Here is a 19,839-nt window from a genome sequence, read left to right on the forward strand (position 1 = left end):
ACTATGGGCTTGGCGGCAATGGAAACGGTTTAGAGCAGCGGTTCTCAACCTGGGGTACATGTACCCCTAGGGGTAACTTCGCTGGCTCCAGGGGTACCTCGAACAAAAATGGGTAATGGCGGACGTAGTACAATTCCAAGCAAAATATATTGATAATAAAATAAAATAAAAATGTTGAAGAATATGTAAAAAATATGATTCTGAACTAAAATCTAGAATTTAATGGTTCGGAAGCCTCCGTTTGAGAGGTATGAAGGGTTTTTTTTCCTAAAAGCTCAGTTGTTTCGTTACAAGAAAATTAGAAGCATCCTTCTTTGATTCTCGGAAGCCTACTTCCAAGCAGCTCGAAGGCCTCCTTTCTAGAGGCTTGGAAGTCTCATTTCAAGAGGCTCGGACTACTTTTCAAAAGCCTGAAAGTCTCGTTTTAAGAGGCCCTGAATCCTCCTCGGGGAGGCTCGGGAGGCTCCTTTTATAAGGCTCGTTAGCCTATATCTAAGAGCCTTCTTTCAAGAGGCCCGGAAGCCTCCTTTCAAGAGGCCCGGAAGCCTCCTTCCAAGAGGCCCGGAAGCCTCCTTTCAAGAGGCCCGGAAGCCTCCTTTCAAGAGGCCCGGAAGCCTCCTTTCAAGAGGCCCAGAAGCCTCCTTTCAATAGGCCCGGAAGCCTCCTTTAAAGAGGCCCGGAAGCCTTCTTTCAAGAGGCCCGGAAGCCTCCTTTCAAGAGGCCCGGAAGCCTCCTTTCAAGAGGCCCGGAAGCCTCCTTTCAAGAGGCCCGGAAGCCTCCTTTCAAGAGGCCCGGAAGCCTCCTTTCAAGAGGCCCAGAAGCCTCCTTTCAAGAGGCCCGGAAGCCTCCTTTCAAGAGTCCCGGAAGCATCCTTTCAAGAGGCCCGGAAGCCTCATTTCAAGTGATAAAAGTTCTGGAGGAAGCTTGATGGTTAAACTCAATGTGAATTGGAAAGTTGCACGGAATAATAAAAAAATTAGCCCACTTTAAGGAGACCCATAAATTCCGTCAGCTTTCTCGTCCATGTCTTATGAGTTACGCTTATTTTTATTTGCAGCAAAAAATAGGGGGTACCTCAATTGATGCAAAGGTTCGAAGGGGTACCTCTCATGAAAAAGGTTGAGAATCGCTGGTTTAGAGGGTCGGGGATGTAGTCCTGCCTCCCTCGTTTGCTGTTGGAGGTGATCCCTAACCCCGCACTTCCTGGACAACCCAGGATGTCTGTTGAGCAGATTCCCCCTCCATTAGGAAGAAAAAAAAACATATAAAATCCAACCACTAACTCGTTGCAGTACGGCTGCCCAAAAAATCTCGACGGTGCACAAGACGCTCCGAGGTCAAACGCCGCGGACATTGGACGGCTACAATACGGTAAACTATCCTAATTCTACGCGTAACAGCTAGAAATGGCACCACCAACGAAAGATCAGCTTCTTTTGAAGATGACTAGAGAGATATTCGATCTGCCATTGGTAGCAACGCAACCGCAGCATTAGGCACGGTGCCCCCGAATCAGAGAAACGATATGGCGGCCAATGTGAGCAGATAGTGGAGGAGAAGAACGCAGCATGTGCGAGATTGCTGCAACACCAAACGAGGGCTAACGAGACACGATACAAACTGTCAGGGAATAGACAAAACTCGATTTTCCGGAGGACCGAGACCGATTCAAATTTAATTTAAAAGTTGAGTTCATTCAGCAGAGATTTTTCGGATTCTAAAGAAAAGTGTCAACCAAGATGATTATGATTTCAAATCTATTTTTGTTTCATTCATGAAGGAATACATTATACTCACTGAAGTAAATAAAATGCACATGACTGACACTAGAACACTGCTCTTCAAGTCCATTTAATGGTTTGAAAATATTCATAATAGTAAACATAAGGAATTATAATCGCTTTGCTAGACCTAATATCTCCAACGAAACCACATTTCAATCGAACATAAACCTGATCCCATGCCCATGCCGGCTCCTATGTTAGTTGCTAGATATGAACTTATATTTGTAATTCAATACCCACGCTATACTCGAAAACAGAATTGCAGCCGTAGCAAATATGACACCCCGAATCTTCCAATGTTGGTTGCTATCCTGCAGAACGTTCAGTATTTTGATGGTTTGTTCTTCAGTATCCTGAAGAGTTCCTGTGGAGAAAAAAAAAGAAATGGTCTTAGATGGCGCGAAAAACTTCAAAAACTTGTTTAGTCGGAACCTGAGTTTTCTACCACGAAATGGGACTGACTACACTTCTGCTCCAATGGCATCTGCTGCTTGATACGTTTCTTGGCATCTGCCTCCGATAAATGGTTGCGATCCATCAGTCTTGTTAGTTGGATGTCTTCTTCGCTGGAATGGGAACAAATTCGAGATCCGTGTTGAGGTGAACCTTATGATTGAGGAACGCCTATTTTGTATGATTTGTGAGACGATTTTAACATAAATATTTTGAACACTTTGAGCACGGTGGGAACTATGGTCGTATGCTGAAAGGGAAGGGGGATTTGCTCCTCTCCGGAGGTGCGAATCTGATCGAGCATCAGTTTCCCATGTTAGGGGCGGCTGATCATCGTCCGAGTACCAGCAAGGGACTCTAAGCAAAGCTGTGCACACCATGCTGCATTGTGTCAGCATCGAGAAGGCAGCCCCGTCAACGCGATGTAGGTAGCGCAACCCTGGTAAGGTAGCCTACCGAAGATTCTACAGTTACCAAGAAAGGCAAAAGTAGAGCAAACTGATTGATTCAACGGCAACAGACCCGTTAACGAATAAACAAGGTCTGTGAACTGTCAAACTACGTCATCATGCAGTACTCTATAGATGGTGAAGAACTAAAATATCAATATTCGCAGAAACAAATAATTCAAAAAAAAATCAATGAATGCAGCCGAATCATCTGCTTCATACATAAGACACTATTCGAGAGTCCCTCTTATATACCAAATTGAAAATTGACCCGTGGCCTGAAAAGTCGCGCCCGAATTTTTGCAACTTGTTGTTTATTTATGGTGTACATCAATAGATTGTTCGTAATTCTAATGATGATTTAAAACTAGTATGGTCACTATAATAATAACTAATTAACAAAACATTATCACAACTTCAAGTTAGTGATCCGAGTCAATGTTCGGGCCTCTGAAGGGCCTTACATCTATAACATCCCAGAATTGTCGTCCGTCGATCAGCACGTGGTCTATATGTGAGCAAGTGTCTCCACTCGGATCGTGCCAGGTATGTTTGCAGATATTCTTACGAGCGAAGTAGGCACTGCTGATTGCCATCCCTCTACAAGCAGTAAAGGTCACAAGACTCAGACCACTATCGTTGGTAGCGGAATGAAGCCTTTCCGTACCAATGACAGGGCGAACGAAACTTTCTCTTCCTATCTGCGCATTTACATCCCCGATGACAATCTTTACCGTCGTCGGGGGTGACAATGGGTCAAATGGGGGTGAGAATGGGTCACTGTTTCAACTACTTAGAATGCTTGTGGAATAGATTGAATGTATCTGAGGAGAAGAAGACTGAAATATAAGAGACCTTTTGAACGGTATTGCCTTACGACCTCTAGCCTGTCGGTGAGAGCGCTGACCCATTCTCACCCCCCAGACCCATTGTCACCCCCGATGGCGGTACATCGTTTGTTGGCCACTACCGACCGGAGTTCGTTCTCCAGTTCAGGGCCACCGTATTTCCTGGATTGCTGCCACACTCACGCCTACCTTCTGCAGCTCACAAGCCAGGAGCTCGACGCATGCGGGTACATTCAAAATTCTCACTTTCCAAGATCCGACTTTCCAATCGTTGTACTTTATTGGAATAAAAATGATTTTGAACGAAAACTATGAAGTTTTATTTCCGGCTCATCGATTTTAATTCTAACACCCCGTAAATAAGCTCTGTCAACTGTCGAATAAGTGAGGTTAGATCATGATCTTGCATTGGTCTATTGGAATACCTATTATTATCAATTTAGTAGAAAACCGAATTAGCCATCAGCGAAGTTGGGTTTTTGCCTTTCTCGTATACTAAGTATACGTAAAGGCTATAATTTCACTCCAAAACCAAACTTTTGATAGAAGGCTCGGAGACCCATAGTGTTATATACCAATCGACTCAGCTCGACGAATTGAGGTGATGTCTGTTTGTGTGTATGTATGTATGTGTGTGTGTGTGTATGTGTGTATGTGTACAAAATTTGTAGACACACTTTTTGGAACTTAGCATTACCCGATTTACTCGCAACAAGTTGCATTCGACGGGGAATGCGGTCCCATTGTTTGCTATTGAAAATTGGCCTGATCGGACATTGCATTTCGGAATTATTGAAAAATCATTGTTTTTTCCCAAGGGTCCCCCCTTGGAAAAAAAATTTCAAAATCGAAAATTTTTTTTTTCAAAAATGGTGGAAATGCATAGTAATTAATGCAAAAACATGCAAAATGATAGAAAATATGCGATCTATCCCCCTAAAGTGCTTTTTTGACCTTTCCTATGTGATTTTTTCAGTACATTTTACGATGCACGAGAAAGGCATCATCGCCGCTGGGTGGATTAATCTGGGTTTTTTTTTTACAATTCATACGTTAAATTTAATTTCGGAAGTGGTTCGCTGTATAGCGCATCACCAAACGAAAACAGCGCACCAGATTGGAACACCACGTAGTTGTGTTCACCTTGGTTTTGTACCCTCATAACGCGGGGTAGATACCATTGCGTGGTGTGTTACCATAGATGTAATAATCGTAATGGTGTAAGGTCAACCATGGTCACATTGTTAGCTACAGGCAAATCCTGACCTAACGAATACCTTCCCCAACATCCAACTCTGTGATACGTTTGAGGACGTCGCTGAGTCGCCGCATTACATCAACTACATCAACACTTCCTAACCCTCCCAAGTTCCGGTGAAGGTGGGCGGAGTAGTAATCCCCATGCCGAGAACACATTTGTATCTCCACAAATATCTTGGAATAGGATGTTCTGTTAACTATACTGCCCATGATCGCATATTTGTAACATTTACATTTTCATTGATTTTGTAAATCATTTGTCAATCCTCCCCACAAACTCAATCATTTTCAGCTTACCACAGATAAGCAAGGTAGTAAAGCCTATTTTACTGGTGGGGGATTAGATGCAGTAAATTGAACTTTCTGAACGATTCACAGGCGTTTTATAAAATGAACAAAAATGCGAGTGTTACAAATATGCCATCATGGACAGTATAAGAGATTATTCATCTGGATCAGTAAGTGATGTGATCTATGAGTAGGCTGACGTTTCTTAGACCTTAGACCGTCGTAATCTAAAAAATCCTCAATTTGTCCCATTTTTTCATCGATTTTCCCAAAGAGCTTCAAAATATTATTCAAACAAATTCAATATTTTAGGCAGGAATCAAAAACCAAATACTATGAAAGTGGACGAATCCCATCAAAAAAGATTGAGATGTTATGTTAGTGCCCGTACACTAATTCGTAAGCATTTTTTCAGGGTTTTTAACCCCCCTCCCCCATGTAAGATTTTTCCCAAACAAATAATTTGTTATTTATATGAATCATAAGAAAATGCCAGACCCCCCTCCCCCTATAAGTGCTTACGTAATTAGTGTACGACCCCTTATTAGTGTTGCTTTTAAAAAAATGCTATCTATGTCGTTTTGGATTTGGGAACATCCACAAATTTCGTAACGCTTAGAGGGGGAGGGGGTGGGGTGTTGAGTGAAGTGTGACGATCCATACAAATTTTTCAGATGCTTCATACAAAAAGTGTGACATAGGGAGGAGGGGGGTTGAAAAAGTCCAATTTTTGCGTTACGTAATTAATGGATCTTCCCTTTTGCATGGATCGACTTTTCTTAAAGTTATTCCGGAGGCATTAAAATTTGGTCAATTTTACAGAGGACTGAACGGAACCGGTAACTTGGTAGGCAAGTATATCCGGAAAATCAGATCACGCCTCAACGAAAATGAAGCGCAGGGACAGACATTCTAATTTCCAGATTAAGTTTATTTTTGATTTTTTTTTCTTGCGAAGTAGGAAATTCTTTTTTTTTTTATTTGCTTTACCGCATATTTTTCGTTCGAAAAGAATCGAAACATTAAGAATTATTCGAAGTATTTGTGAATAATTCTGAATATTTCGAAATCATTCACTGGAAAAACAGTTTATAAACCAGCTGACCAAAATCGAGTTTAAGGCAAACCGAGGGAAATTTTTTTTTCGGATTTCGGTCCTCACGTACTTTAAGACTAGTTTACAGATCAGGAGCATGTCTGAAATTTTCTCTTCTATATATGTCCGCGAGATCTATTTGATTCCGTTGTAGAACATAAAATTTCGAACTATTCAAAATATAATCCAGCGGAAATCTCCGAGAGTCCGAGCTGTAAACCAGCCTACAAATAAGCCAGGTTTTGTTTTATTGTATGAGTCACGCTTTTTTGAAAGCCATGGACATCGCCAACCATATTTATGGAAGCAATTAAAATTACATTTTTTTAATACGTTCTTTCCTTGTTGAGGGTTTTAGCACGGGAAATCAATAATCCTAACCTATTGCTTTTTGAATTTGTCTTTGACATATTTGTCTTCTTAATTTTGTTATTATCTCTCTAATGGAAAAAATTCTAATATTGGTCAGTAATAAAGCCCTTAAGGTATGCTTAAGAGTGAATTAAAATAAAATTTCGAAATTCCACAATATTCAAAAAAATATTTTTAAAAAATGCGTTATTTTTTGTTCCTTCGTGTTTTTGTTCGCGGCCCTTTGAAAAACGAAATATTTGTAGTTTAATTAAGGTGATTATAGAATGAAGCCCGTGGTGAATTTCGAATTCTTTATCTACATTTATTTTTTTATTATCAGACTAAGGCCGGAGTGGCCTGTGCTGCACATAAAAGTCTTCTCCATTCATGGTCCATGGCTGCACTTCGCCAACCACGCAGTCTGCCGAGGGTCCGCAAATCGTCCTCCACCTGATCGATCCACCTTGCCCGCTGTGCACCTCGCCTTCTTGTTCCCGTCGGATCGTTGTCGAGAACCATTTTCACCGGATTACTGTCCGACATTCTGGCTACGTGCCCGGCCCACCGCAGTCTTCCGATTTTCGCGGTGTGAACGATGGATGGTTCTCCCAACAGCTGATGCAACTCGTTTATCTATTCCAAAAGCCCAAATCTGGCGTAATAGTTTTCGTACAGTGCCGAAACTCAAATTATGATTGTTCAGCATAACTAAGCAAACAAACTACCATTATTTCAGACCCATACGCGTTATGGATCTTTCATCTAGTGCTCTTGAAAAAAATATTGGAAAAGCACGTGGTTTACAAAATGACCGATTTCTGGCTTCAATCTATAATCACCTTAACTTAATACAATACAGTATCCCCCCGCTTATCAGGACCTCGCTAGTCCGACGACTCGTTAGTCCGGATCTCGCTAATTCGGAATTTTCCGGATTAAAAAGTATCAACACCCATTTAAACACATTATGCTGTCAGTTTTCAAATTTGTGCTGTGATTTTGTTTTGGTTCATTTGTATGGATTTGACAGTCGGATTAACAAGAGAAACCCCGATAGTCCAGCCATACATTTGTATATACATTTGTCGGATCAGCGGGGGTATACTGTAGAAGGTTATGGTGGTGAAAATGATCCACTCTAAATAATTTCTCTAACTTCTAACACGGAAAATGAAAATTAAGCGCATAAATTTTGAAATTTCCACAGCTCTTGAATTTTGTCAAAAGGTTTTTTTGACATGTCCCGTTTTGCAAGTGCGTTTGTCCCGTTTTTTCATCGAAATGATAACCAATCTATGAGACGAGTTTGATTGAGAGAAAAGTGAATAGAGCGTTTACATAGCTCTATTCATTTTCCTCTCAATTGAACTGGAGACCCCGGTGACCCGCCCGAAAACATGCCTCAGCTCGCAATAATTATATATCATACTCGTCGGAGCAGGCTTTGCTCGATCGAATTAGCGACACGACCAATATTTACTTTCATTTACCGCGAAGAGAACAAAAAAAATCACAATGCACGCCCGGTGACCTCTGTTCATATTGAAGAGGTTTGCACTTCCTTTGACCACCTTCCACAGCGTTAAAATGTGTCTGTCAAAAGTAATCTTGCTCCGTCCATAAGCAGGGTTATTTAGAAATTAGCCGTAGCCTGTTTATATATGTAGATAATATCATTTATTTTTCTTTAGGGTAACTGTAGCAGCTTTGGCCATGTTTTTAATTTGGCCAGTTTCTCGCATCACTCCAGAAGTGAAGCAATTTACGAGGGTTTTTATCAGCTCTAACAGGAGGTATATCCCTTATCCTGCTTCGCCGTTGATATATTTTTTTAAATATGCATTTTCAGGGTTGGCCAAATTAAGCACTAAGGTGGTTAAAACCGGTACACTTCCCATATTAGTTTTTTTTTATTTTAAATTGAGATCAACACTAATTGTACAACGCCATGCCTGATCAATAATCGATTTGAACAATGGGAGGAAAATGTTACTGTACTGTACTGTAGTAGTAACTACAGGGCTGGTAGCGATAAATGCCGTTCAAAATAGTGGCTTAGTGACCAACGATGACGAAAAAAGTGACCAAATAGTGACTTTCAGAAGCAGAAAAAATGACCAAATAGTGACTTTTGTATGAAGTATTAACCAGGTAGTGAGCTGAGTTGCATTCGTATTGTTACTGAGTAACTCGTAGTAGTTCGGAAACTAGGGTTATCAAGGTTTTCAAATCCTTATTAGAATGCTATCAGAAATCAAGAGAAGACAAAAATTACAAAATCATGAGGATTACTACTGCTGGCCTTGCGCATCTTCATTGTAACTAGGGAGAGGATGGATCTTAGCAGGGGACAGACGACTTGGCGACACCATCATAAATACCACAGAGTTGGATATTGCTTTGGAAAACTCTGAATTTTTTTCAGAAATTTCAGCGGAAGTTGATTTTCTGTGGAAAACCTTGTGAAAATTTCTAGGATTTTGTTTTTCAGAAATTGTGCAGAAAATACTTCAATCCTTGTAAAATCTTTCTCCAGGAGTTCAAACGGAAATTCCAACAGAAATCAGATGGCGAATGTCAGCACAAAAACTTCCGGAAATTCTTTCATACCATAAATTCAAGCCAGAATATTTTGTAGACATTCCTGCTGTCTTTCAGGAATTTCCGCGGAAACTGCACGTCAATTACTATAAAACTTCTCCGCGAATCCCTGAAAAAAATCTCCTTCAAGTACAAGCGATTTTTCATGAATTCCGGTAGAAATCTTTTTGAGAATTCCTGTAGATATTGTTTGGTGAAAAACCTTCCGAAAATTATTTCCCAAAGTCAAGACGGATTTTTTACGGAATTTTACATAAAGATTTATGCGGTCGTAGCTACAGAAATTACAGTGAAAGTTCCTCTAAGAGAAACAAAGTTAGGAAGCTTTTTATAACGAAGGTGGGTTTTTCTCTAAATACAGGCAACTTGCCCAACTTAGGAAGTAGTGCTAGATCCGTCTAAAGCTGCGCCAAATAACGAATCAATAGTTTGACAGATAAAACTTCGGAAGATAGTTAGGTTCGGAAGTCCCGATGTCCGAATTCTAATGTGGTGCTACGCCGACAATATCATGCTGTGTGGTTCGTCGTAGAGGGGTCAATCAATATCCAAAAAATTGGGTAAGCATTGACTTCAAATGTGGAGTTTCCAGGGAATCAATTTTTCTTGGATGCGCATGCAAAACATGCTACAAAAGAGAACCAACGACAAAGCTTTGTTTTTGTCGGAGATAGTAATGACAAAGATCCGAAATTTTTTGTGAGCAACAAAAAAAACAATTTTGTTGCTATCTTTTCACCCCGTTATTTTGCATTATCTCTTCAGCAAAGTTCGGTTTTAAGCTATCATAGTTTCTGGTTTTATAGAAATATTCGAGAATCTTACTATGATTACAAAATTAGCATCGTATTCTTGGAAATATCAGAGTATGTAAATCCGTCTCAAATCCGCGAGAACAGCAAAAACCGCGAAAATCGCGAAATCCTCGTAGTCGTAACAATCCTGCGCTTTATATACGGCGTTGCCTAAACGTATGTCCAAGCTTTGCTGTGTGGTCTGTCTGTGTGTCTCTCGATCCCGAAGTCCATGGTTCGAACCCACTCTGCCTTTCATAAGACGGCCTTGGAGCAACTTTTCAAACTTTATATATTTTGCTAACAGATTTACATTTGATTTGGTTGATGATGATAATGGTAGGTACAAATGATTTTTATTTTGAACTTTTTTTACAAACGGTGGTGCGAAAATAGTGACTTTAGTGACCGTTTTCCGAAAAATAGTGACTTTAGTGACTTTTGGATGCAAATAGTGACTTTTTAGTGACTAGGCTAAAAAAAGTGACTTGCTACCAGCCCTGTAACTACAAATGCATACAAGAATCGTAGTTTATAGTGGGGAGGAAAGGTTGTCCACGGCACTGCATTGTTTGCTCTACCAAACATTTACCGATTTTATTTCCTATTTATTTTGAAGCATGTTTACGAATTTTCTAGTCAGTAGAATTATTAATTACAGAGATCTTGCTGTAGCAAATTTGAATATTTTATAGTGTTGTCGTGTGGCATATTGTTGAATTATTTAATAATACTCACCATGTAACGGTTATGATTTTATGCATCAAATTCAGCATAACACCCGTCTCGAACAGCAATGGCAGATCTAGCACAACAAAATTATGTCCTAGGAAGAAGTATTTGATAACTTCCTTGTAGATGACACTATGAATGGCTGGATGCGTGATTTCATTCAAGAGCCGTCGTTTCTCCACGTCATCGAAGATCAATTTGCCCAACATTTCGCGGTTCAGTTCGCCACTATCCGGATGGAAGACGCTATCTCCAAATGCCGCCTTGATCTTGTGCCATACCGGCTTTCCCGGTTCAACCACTGAAAAGATCAAACCATATCATGTAGGTAATTGTGATTGGTTTGATATATGGTAGGTGTGTGTAGTAAGTATTATAGTAATCAAAATATGTCGATGAAAATCTGTTATGCAACAGATTTTAACGCTTCTCACAATATGAATACTGGATGACACTAGAATGCTTGAGTTAATTTTAACGGAAACGAGCATAAACTCCACACAACTGTGTGGAATTAATTAGCATTTTAAATTGACCGTCCAAAATTTAATCAGTGCATGAAACGATCAGTCCAATGGTGAACAATGCTCTAGTTTCACTTACGTGCAGTACCACATATTATGTAGGGGGAGAAAAGGACTGAAAAGAAAGTGTAGGTGTTAAACTTACCAAGACGTGCGATAGCATCAGCATCGATAACCGGAACTCCATTCTCTCGGAAAACCTTCGATACCGTACTTTTACCCGTAGCAATTCCTCCAGTCAATGCGACGAGAAACATTATGATAGAGTTCTGTCAACTAGATAAATGAAACACTATTGTTCTACTTTTTTCTATGATTATCAAATTTCACTATCCAATCACGACTGGTAAATAAATCCAGCACTCTTTGTACAATAATCGTAATTCGTTTGATCCTCTTATCAAAGCAAAACTGGATATATCTCGAACAAGATAAATAAGGTGCAATGATGTTCAAATCTTTTATAAAATTCTGGCGAGTAATGCTGTGGTGGACGAAGCAGACAGAAAAGTATGCAAGCATAAAAATATTTTTAATTCAAAATGACAGCGAGAGTCAGAAATGGACCTAAACGTCAGTTCCAAGCAACGAGATACACAAGGGGCGTATTAAATAAAAAAGATCTCCAGTTCATGGTTCGCCCAATGTTGTTCTCACTTTATGTCCCAACTGAGATATTGCCGTCTCGCAGCTTGATATTCAACAGTGTTATTTATTCATTATAAATGGTCGGGGTATTCTGCTAAATCGTCTTCCCGAGCAAAGTCTGAAAGCATAATGAAAGCATACAGAAAACATATTTTATCAAATTGAAATCATATTTTGATTTCAAATATGAATCATCACAATTGATTGATTATACCTATACATATTTTGATCTTATTGCTGTAGATTTCTAAATTGTATGATCTGACATCAAGCTGTATTCTTATTTTGTTATCGGAACCAATATAAAATTTACTTGTCATAAGAAGAATTTGTATACCATCCCATTTAATTCCACCACTTGATTGTACCCTGACAGATACGTATTTCGACCTCAACAGTAAGGCCATCTTCAGTGTCTTGTACATGACTCGACTACGAGTACGAGACACTGAAAACGATCTTACTGTTAAGGTTGAAATACGTATCTGTCAAGGTACAATCAAGTGGTTGAATTAAATGGGATGGTACAAACTGAAGACATTCCACCAAAAAGCTCAAAACAATTTTCTTATCAAATTTAGTTTTCGATTTGCTCTCATCGATAGCAGGAATAGTTTTCGATGTCACAGTAAGATTTTTCTGCTATACATTTTGTTATTTTAACCTTAACCCTAACGACCAAAAAGATATAAAATAAAGTAATAATTTTCGGCGATTTCACAGCATCACAACAAGTTATCGATTTGCTCCCAAGCTTTGCTCGGGTTGTTATACTTTGCTATATAAAATAATACATATTTATGAATATTTTACATACACTAGATGAAGAAAAACCTCAATTATTGTGTCGAGAAATGTTTGATACGGTGTGCGTGAAAATGAATTATTTTTCATAGGCACTCGATGCGGGATTGGCAGAACCGCGACTATTCAAACCATTAGCATTATTATTTAATAAAGAGCACATTGATTTTAAAGTTAATACATCTAATTATTATTTGGAATAATGTATATGACATTTCATATATTTTTCAAATGATAAAATTATATAGATAAAGTTAAAATTTCAATATACATACCTATACCTAAATAAAAGAAAGAAGAAAACATTATCTAGGGGTAATGACGGCTTTGGCAGGTTTTGTTCTATTATTGGCAGGGGGTTTTTTATGACTTATTATGCTCAAATTTGGCCCGAACATTCTTTGCATATCAAAGAATATTGTGGCCAAATTTCATAAAATTCGGTCGACAAAAACCCCCCTGCCAATAATAGAACAAAACCTGCCAAAGCCGTCTGTTCCCCTACCTTAATTCGATGGAAAGTAAGCTGGAACAAATATTTTATTCTACCCCTATTGATTTTTGTGGCTGATTATTATTTGAGGGGGGGAATTTGAAAAATTATTTATTTAACAAAATATTCAAATAAAGGAAGTTATTTAGAAAAACTAATGAGTCACGCGATTTTTTTTTAATTGTATTAATTTACTTCATTTCCCATACTCGGTCTATTATCCAAACATCAACAGGATAAAAGAAAAAAAATATTTTAGTTATTTAATATTTTTCGGCGTTTTGGCAACTTTACATTCTTTTACTAATTTTAGCTCGTTGTGCAAAGTGACAGATTTGTCCGAACACTATCATCAGCTGACACGTTACACAAACTACAGTTACTATAGAGACGGTATATAAGCAACAGTAACAGTACATAATAAAATAAAAAATCCAGTGCTGTCGGTATATAGGTAGACTACTCGAACCTGTCAACTGTCACGTTCGCATTCATTCGGCTCATTATTTACACACAGAACAGTTGCTGTTTTACTCCCAAAGGCTGTGTTCACAGCCATAACACTTTCTCCATAATCGTTTTTGAACTTGGGGTCAATATTTTTTTATTGCTGACATAATACGTATGACCTGTATGGTGTAAAGAAAAAAAAATCAGAAATGTTCTTCAGGGTATTCCGTTCCACCACTTGGTTAGCTACTGGCCAAGGCAAACGTGTATTGGGGTAAGTACCGAGTAATCCGCTAGTCATGCCCATTGAGAAAAAATCTCATGATATCTATATTTGTCTTATCAGTGTCGTCGGTTCGATAATAGCTGGTGGAACAATCACTGCTTACTACCAGCGAAATGAAGCACACATGGCAGCAAAATTGGCTGTTAGTCATTTCATGGCGGAACCTATTACTCCGAAGGACACATTGCTGGACAATGCGGATGAAATGAAAACAAAAATGGAGCTTCTGATTATGAAAATCCAGGCGGACTTTTGTCGGTCCCTGGAAAATGAGGAGAACTTTGGCAAAAAGTTCACCATTGATCGGTGGGAACGTAAGGAGGGTGGCGGTGGGATCACCTGCGTCCTTCAAGATGGGGATGTTTTTGAGAAGGCTGGCGTGAACGTTTCCGTAGTTCACGGAATGCTTCCGCAGGGTGCGATACAGCAAATGCGGTCCCGAGGGAAGCAGCTGGCTGATGGGGATTTGCCGTTCTTTGCCACTGGTGTCAGTGCAGTCATTCATCCCAGGAATCCAATGGTTCCGACGATTCATTTCAATTATCGTTACTTTGAAGTGACGGATTCCAAAGGGGAAAAGCTATGGTGGTTTGGAGGAGGTATGTTTCGTGTTAAATTGAATTCCTGATCTAAAATAATATTCTTCTCTCCAGGGACTGATCTTACCCCTTACTATTTGGATGAAAAGGATGCCGCACATTTCCATCAAACACTGAAGGAAGCATGTGACGAGCATGACGATAGCTACTATCCCAAGTTCAAGGAATGGTGCGATAAATACTTCTTCATACCACATCGCAATGAATGTCGTGGAGTTGGGGGAATATTTTTTGATGACCTCGATACTCCCAACCAGGAAAGTGCATTTAATTTTGTATCAAGCTGTGCCCATTCGGTGGTACCGTCCTATTTACCGCTAGTTCGGAAGCACAAAAACGATTCCTACGGCGATCGCGAACGGCAATGGCAACTTTTGCGCAGAGGACGCTACGTCGAGTTTAACTTGATTTACGATCGTGGAACGAAATTTGGACTCTACACTCCTGGGGCACGCTTCGAAAGTATTCTGATGTCTCTTCCACTGACTGCGGTGAGTATGAGTGGACAAAAAGTAAATTATCAAGCAATATGAATGGCGTCATAATTCGGATATGGGAAGATCCATTAATTACGAAACCCAAAATTTGGCCTTGTTTTACTCCCCTCCCCCTATGTCATACTTTTTGTATGAAACTTCTGAAAATGTATCTCCCTTCTAAGCAGTAATTTTAGTAACTATAAGTAAGTTAGGGTAGTGATAAAACTGCTAAAAATTCGCCCTAAGAAAACACTCGATCAAAAGGAACATAATGTTATCCGATTAAAAAGAAATCAGCAACTAGAGAAGCATTCAAATTGTTTGAATATTATCCTACCTATCTGGTAAATCTTCTTACTCAAATTTTGTTGCTCGTTCTAGAAATGGGAGTACATGCATATTCCAACCCCGGATAGCAAGGAAGGTGAGATTACGCAAGTGCTGAAAAACCCGCGAGACTGGTTACAAACGGCAGCGAACAAATAATGTTTTTATTAAACGTTAAAGTTTTCCACAGATTTTTAATAAAAGTTTACTTCAGAAGGTTCATCGCCAACTGCTCGGCCTCCGTCAGTGTGATATCATCTATCTTGTCAGCAATTTTGCGCTTCTTCGCCGATTTTTTTGCCTCAACCGATGGCTCCAAATCCTCCGCGGATGAGCTTCCACTTTCTACATCACGATGGTGCCCATTGTACACATCGTCGGGATCCGGGAGCCATTTCAAGTCGACACTGTCCTCGTCGTCGCTGCCGAAGTCGTCCTCTTCTTCCTTTTCCTCATCGGCCTTTCGCTTGAGTTTCTCTTTTTTGGCCACGCGCTTGGCTTTCTGTAGATTTTTGTACCGCTCCTTATCATCTGCATCGGCCAACTTCAATTGAGCCCGAGCTTTTTCAATATCGTAAACTTCATCTCGGACCTCCTCGTCGACCGCATTTCCACTATCATCGAAGTTAATTTTCTTGTTTGTCACCAATGCCCTCTTCAAGAGTTTCACCTTGGTAACCTTCTTTTTGGACTCTATAACCGGCTTATCTTCGGTTTGTTCCATTTCTGGTTCTGGTAGATCCATCGCAACAAATCTATTGGACTTCTTAACTGTGAAAAGTTCTTCCTCGCTCTCTTCATTATCATCATCATCTATTGCTACTTTCACGTCTGTTTTTACATTCGATTTCTTTGACTTGTTCTCCATTCTTGACAAAAATCTAACCCGCGGAGTAACCAGCAGACCAAGCGACTTGGCAAACGCTTCTAAATCTAGTTTGGAAGCGTCGAAAATGTTCTTATCCTTCATCAGTGCCACCGATTTGACATACGCCACAAAGGCCCTTTTGGCGGTTTCCTTCAGTTCAGGTGACTGGGCCAAAAATGACTGAATTTTAATCAGCGGCGAAAATAGTTGCTTATCGTCGATGTGAATCTTGTTGATTGGGACCTTGGTCTTCTCTAGCATTTTCACCACTCCATCCTCCTCCTGAGGGAGCAGCACGAGTAAACTTTCCCCGCTAGTGTTGAGTCGTGCTGTACGGCCGGCTCGATGAATGTACTGATTTGCGTCCTCTGGACAATCCAGTTGCACCACCCAGTTTACCTTCGGGAAGTCCAGACCCCGTGAAGCGACATCCGTGGCAAGCAGGCACACATTGCTCTTAGCGCAGAATTCGGTGTAGATTTTGTTACGTCTTTCTTGATTCATACCGCCGTATAAGGGTAAGAGTAAGGTGCTGGGACGTAATTTACGGAAGACTTCGTAGAAGTATTTCACCTAGAAATGATGGCAGAGCTTAAAACTTTTCGAACATGAAGCATTTCTGAGAAAATGAAAATAAGCACCCGACAAAATTGATAATCACTGTTAGGCGAGCCTTAGCTCCAGAATTATAATGACGAGCTTTGCTAACTAGTATTTTCATAATCATTAAAATAACTAACCTGCTTACAAGTGGCGAAGAACACTATTATCTTTTGCTTGCTGTGAGCTTTAAGGAACGACCAAAGCATCGTAAGCTTTTGCCCTAGTTCTACAGCCACGTAGTTCTGCTGGAGTCTGGTCGGCGTCGTATACTGCTCCTTCTCATGCGGAGCAATGTACTCCGGATCACGTAGGTTCAACCGCGCCAGATCTTTCACCGACTTCGTCTGTGTCGCAGAGAATAACAATGTTTGCCTTTCCGGTGGTAAGTTTTCTATAATCGCATTCATAGCCGATTCAAAACCCAAATCCAAACAACGGTCCGCTTCATCGAGGACTAATATTTTCAGGTTAGTGCAATCAAACAACGGGTTCTGGTCCATGTGCTGCAACAAACGACCGGGTGTGCAGATGATGATGTTTAGCTGGTGCAATCGATTCTTCTCGAATTTCAAATTTTGTCCTCCGATAATAAGCCCTGTGGTAAAGTCATGCGGTTTGCTTATCTTGGCAACAGTTTCAAAAATCTGCAGTGCCAGTTCCCGCGTCGGCGTTATAATTAGCGCCCCTAGTCCGTCCAGACGTGTCCATTGGTTCGTGTAAAGTCTCTCGAAAACTGGAATTAGGAAAGCCAACGTTTTACCACTACCAGTCTTGGCGGCAGCTAAAATATCCTTTCCTTGCAAAGCCGGCAGAATCGATTCCCGCTGAATTACAGTAGGCTTACGGTACTGTCCCTGTGATAGCCCTTGAAGAGTTTTCTTTGAAAGCGGGAAATCGCTGAAATTACTCGTTTCTTCGATCTTAGCGTTTGCGTATGACTCCGATAACCGGGAAATTTCTGATTCTTCATCTTTTACCGAGAACTTAAACTTGGGTTTGCCGCCGTTTTGATGTTTCGATTTTTGCTTGAACTTGTCTTTCACTCTTTTGCCATTGCCGGGATGTTTTACCTTCGGCTTAACTTTTGCCATTTTTTCTACTTGATTTACAAAGAATAAAAAAATCACTATTTTCGTAAAAACTGATTTCTCGAGTACTTATTCAAAAGGACGTATGTGATTTTGTAAACAATAATTCAAACGTCGATTCGTCCAATCTGATGGCACTCCCACGCAAACCAACACCTCCAACAGGTAGCCGAAGGCTTCCGCTACCTGTCTGTGGTGATGGTTTGCGTGGGAGTGCTATCAGATTGGACAAATCGACGTTTGAATCTTTGTTTACAAAATCACATACGTCCTTTTGAATAAGTACCCTAGATTTTATGTTTTATCACATCGTGTTGAACACCGCGGCGCACGCACGTGAAAATTAAAAGGTAAACAATCGAATATAATCAAAGTGGAACGTCAAAATTGTTCAAGCACGGCACCCCACTGCAAATTGATTGCTTCTCCAAGTTCCTTAGACGATCCCCACCAGTGCGTAAATAAAGCCAAAATAGCAACCTCTATCATGACGCGAACTCGCACCGGTCGTTGGTAAACGGGTTTGGGAAATGTAAACGCAACCTTCGGTGAATAGCGAGTTGGCAAATTTGGCGACCCGCTCCAACCGTTGCCAAACCACACACACGGAAATATAGAGTAACGCATAAATAAAAAATGTGCCGTCTTCTGAAAAATGGTTCGGTTATTCATCATCAAAACCATTGTGATGGAGGTCAGTTTAGTTTGGATTTCAACTGATTGGCGGCGCTAGTGCATATGAAATAACCTGATAGGTTAGATATCTCGAAATCTGGAATTTTTAGAATATTGGCGTCTTCTACAAAGTTGTTCGGGCGGTCAAAACTATCATGACGAAAACAAGTTTAATTTGAAATACAACCGCTTGGCGGCGCTAGTGAATTGGAAATAACCTAAAAGCTGCGATTATTTACTTCAAGTCGAGTCAAGTACGAGACACTGAAGACGGCCTTACTGTTGAGGTCGAAATACGTATCTGTCAAGATACAATTAAGTGGTGGAATTCAATGGGATTGTTTAAACTCGTCTTATGACAGGTGAAAACATTCCACTAAAAAGCTCAAAATAATTTTCTTATCAATAACCTAAAAGGTTAGATATTTCGATAGTTGAAATCTTAAGAATATTGCCGTCTTCTACAAAGTTGTTCGGATGATTAAAACCATCATGGCGAAAGCAAGTTTAGTTAATAATACAACCGCTTGGCGGCGCTACTGTATTGGAAATAACCTGATAGGTCAGGTATCTCAAAATATGTAATTTTTAGAATATTGCCGCCTTCTACAAAGTTGTTCGGGTGGTCAAAACCATTATGACCTATGCAGGTTTAGATTAAGATATAACCGCTTGGTGGCGCTAGTGTATAAGAAATTACCTCGGAAATTACCTGCTAGGTTAGATATTTCGAAAACTGAATTTTTTAGAATATTGCCGTATTCCACAAAGTTGTTCGGGTGGTGAAAACCGTCATGATGCAAGCAAGTATAGTTTTAAACACAATCGCTTAGCGGCGCTAGTGTATAAGAAATAAACTGATAGGTTAAATATCTCAAAATCTGGAATTTTCAGAATATTGCCGTATTGTACAAAGTTACTTGCCATAAGACGAGTTCGTACAATTCCATTTAATTCCACCACTTGGTTGTACCTTTGACAGATACTTATTTCGACTTCTACAGTAAGGCCATTCTCAGTGTCTCGTACTTGACTCGATTCAACTCAACTCGAGCGCCAACGAGTATTGCGGTTTCAAACTAAACTTCTGGTTTTGACTACCCTTTTAAATCTTATATAACATAACCAACCTAACAGATAATTCGGATAACTTTGTAGAAGATGGCCACTTTCTAACTCTAACGGATTTAGAAATATTGAACCTAACAGGTTATTTCTCATACACTAGCGCCACTATGCGTATGAATTCCAAACTAAACTAGTCTCCATCATAAATGTTATGGCTACCCGAACAACTTTGTAGAAGACAAAATCTTGCTAAGTCTTATAGATCTCG

General features: G+C 40.0%; 3 protein-coding genes across 3 annotated transcripts; 1 reads left to right on the forward strand and 2 right to left on the reverse strand.

Annotated features, from left to right (window-relative positions):
• Positions 1 to 1,742: 1,742 nt before the first annotated feature.
• Positions 1,743 to 11,712, reverse strand: LOC134220458 (dephospho-CoA kinase domain-containing protein). Its single transcript, XM_062699516.1, has 4 exons — positions 11,329 to 11,712; positions 10,666 to 10,960; positions 2,217 to 2,350; positions 1,743 to 2,148 (listed from the first exon to the last, which is right to left on the reverse strand). Exons 1-4 carry the CDS (start codon positions 11,438 to 11,440, stop codon positions 1,982 to 1,984), a joined length of 708 nt encoding a protein of 235 aa, XP_062555500.1. The 5' UTR covers positions 11,441 to 11,712; the 3' UTR covers positions 1,743 to 1,981.
• Positions 11,713 to 13,581: 1,869 nt separating this feature from the next.
• Positions 13,582 to 15,489, forward strand: LOC134226356 (oxygen-dependent coproporphyrinogen-III oxidase). Its single transcript, XM_062707089.1, has 4 exons — positions 13,582 to 13,852; positions 13,925 to 14,463; positions 14,518 to 14,954; positions 15,324 to 15,489. Exons 1-4 carry the CDS (start codon positions 13,788 to 13,790, stop codon positions 15,426 to 15,428), a joined length of 1,146 nt encoding a protein of 381 aa, XP_062563073.1. The 5' UTR covers positions 13,582 to 13,787; the 3' UTR covers positions 15,429 to 15,489.
• LOC134226355 (probable ATP-dependent RNA helicase DDX10) lies at positions 15,405 to 17,911 on the reverse strand. Its single transcript, XM_062707088.1, has 2 exons — positions 16,878 to 17,911; positions 15,405 to 16,710 (listed from the first exon to the last, which is right to left on the reverse strand). The coding sequence occupies exons 1-2, from the start codon at positions 17,829 to 17,831 to the stop codon at positions 15,475 to 15,477; spliced, it is 2,190 nt and encodes a 729-aa protein (XP_062563072.1). The 5' UTR covers positions 17,832 to 17,911; the 3' UTR covers positions 15,405 to 15,474.
• Between the last annotated feature and the right edge of the window lie 1,928 nt (positions 17,912 to 19,839).

This window comes from Armigeres subalbatus, chromosome 3 (genome assembly GCF_024139115.2).
Source record: "Armigeres subalbatus isolate Guangzhou_Male chromosome 3, GZ_Asu_2, whole genome shotgun sequence".
NCBI lineage: Eukaryota > Metazoa > Arthropoda > Insecta > Diptera > Culicidae > Armigeres > Armigeres subalbatus.

Coding starts and splice junctions, on each gene's coding strand:
- LOC134226356 (XM_062707089.1), top strand. CDS start 13,788: ATGTTCTTCAGGGTATTCCGTTCCACCACTTGGTTAGCTACTGGCCAA. Junction 14,464..14,517: donor GCTATGGTGGTTTGGAGGAG/GTATGTTTCGTG, acceptor TCTTCTCTCCAG/GGACTGATCTTACCCCTTAC. Junction 14,955..15,323: donor TGTCTCTTCCACTGACTGCG/GTGAGTATGAGT, acceptor TGCTCGTTCTAG/AAATGGGAGTACATGCATAT.
- LOC134220458 (XM_062699516.1), bottom strand. CDS start 11,440: ATGTTTCTCGTCGCATTGACTGGAGGAATTGCTACGGGTAAAAGTACG. Junction 10,961..11,328: donor TGATGCTATCGCACGTCTTG/GTAAGTTTAACA, acceptor TGATCTTTTCAG/TGGTTGAACCGGGAAAGCCG. Junction 2,149..2,216: donor TTTCGTGGTAGAAAACTCAG/GTTCCGACTAAA, acceptor TTTTCTCCACAG/GAACTCTTCAGGATACTGAA.
- LOC134226355 (XM_062707088.1), bottom strand. CDS start 17,831: ATGGCAAAAGTTAAGCCGAAGGTAAAACATCCCGGCAATGGCAAAAGA. Junction 16,711..16,877: donor TCTTCGCCACTTGTAAGCAG/GTTAGTTATTTT, acceptor CATCATTTCTAG/GTGAAATACTTCTACGAAGT.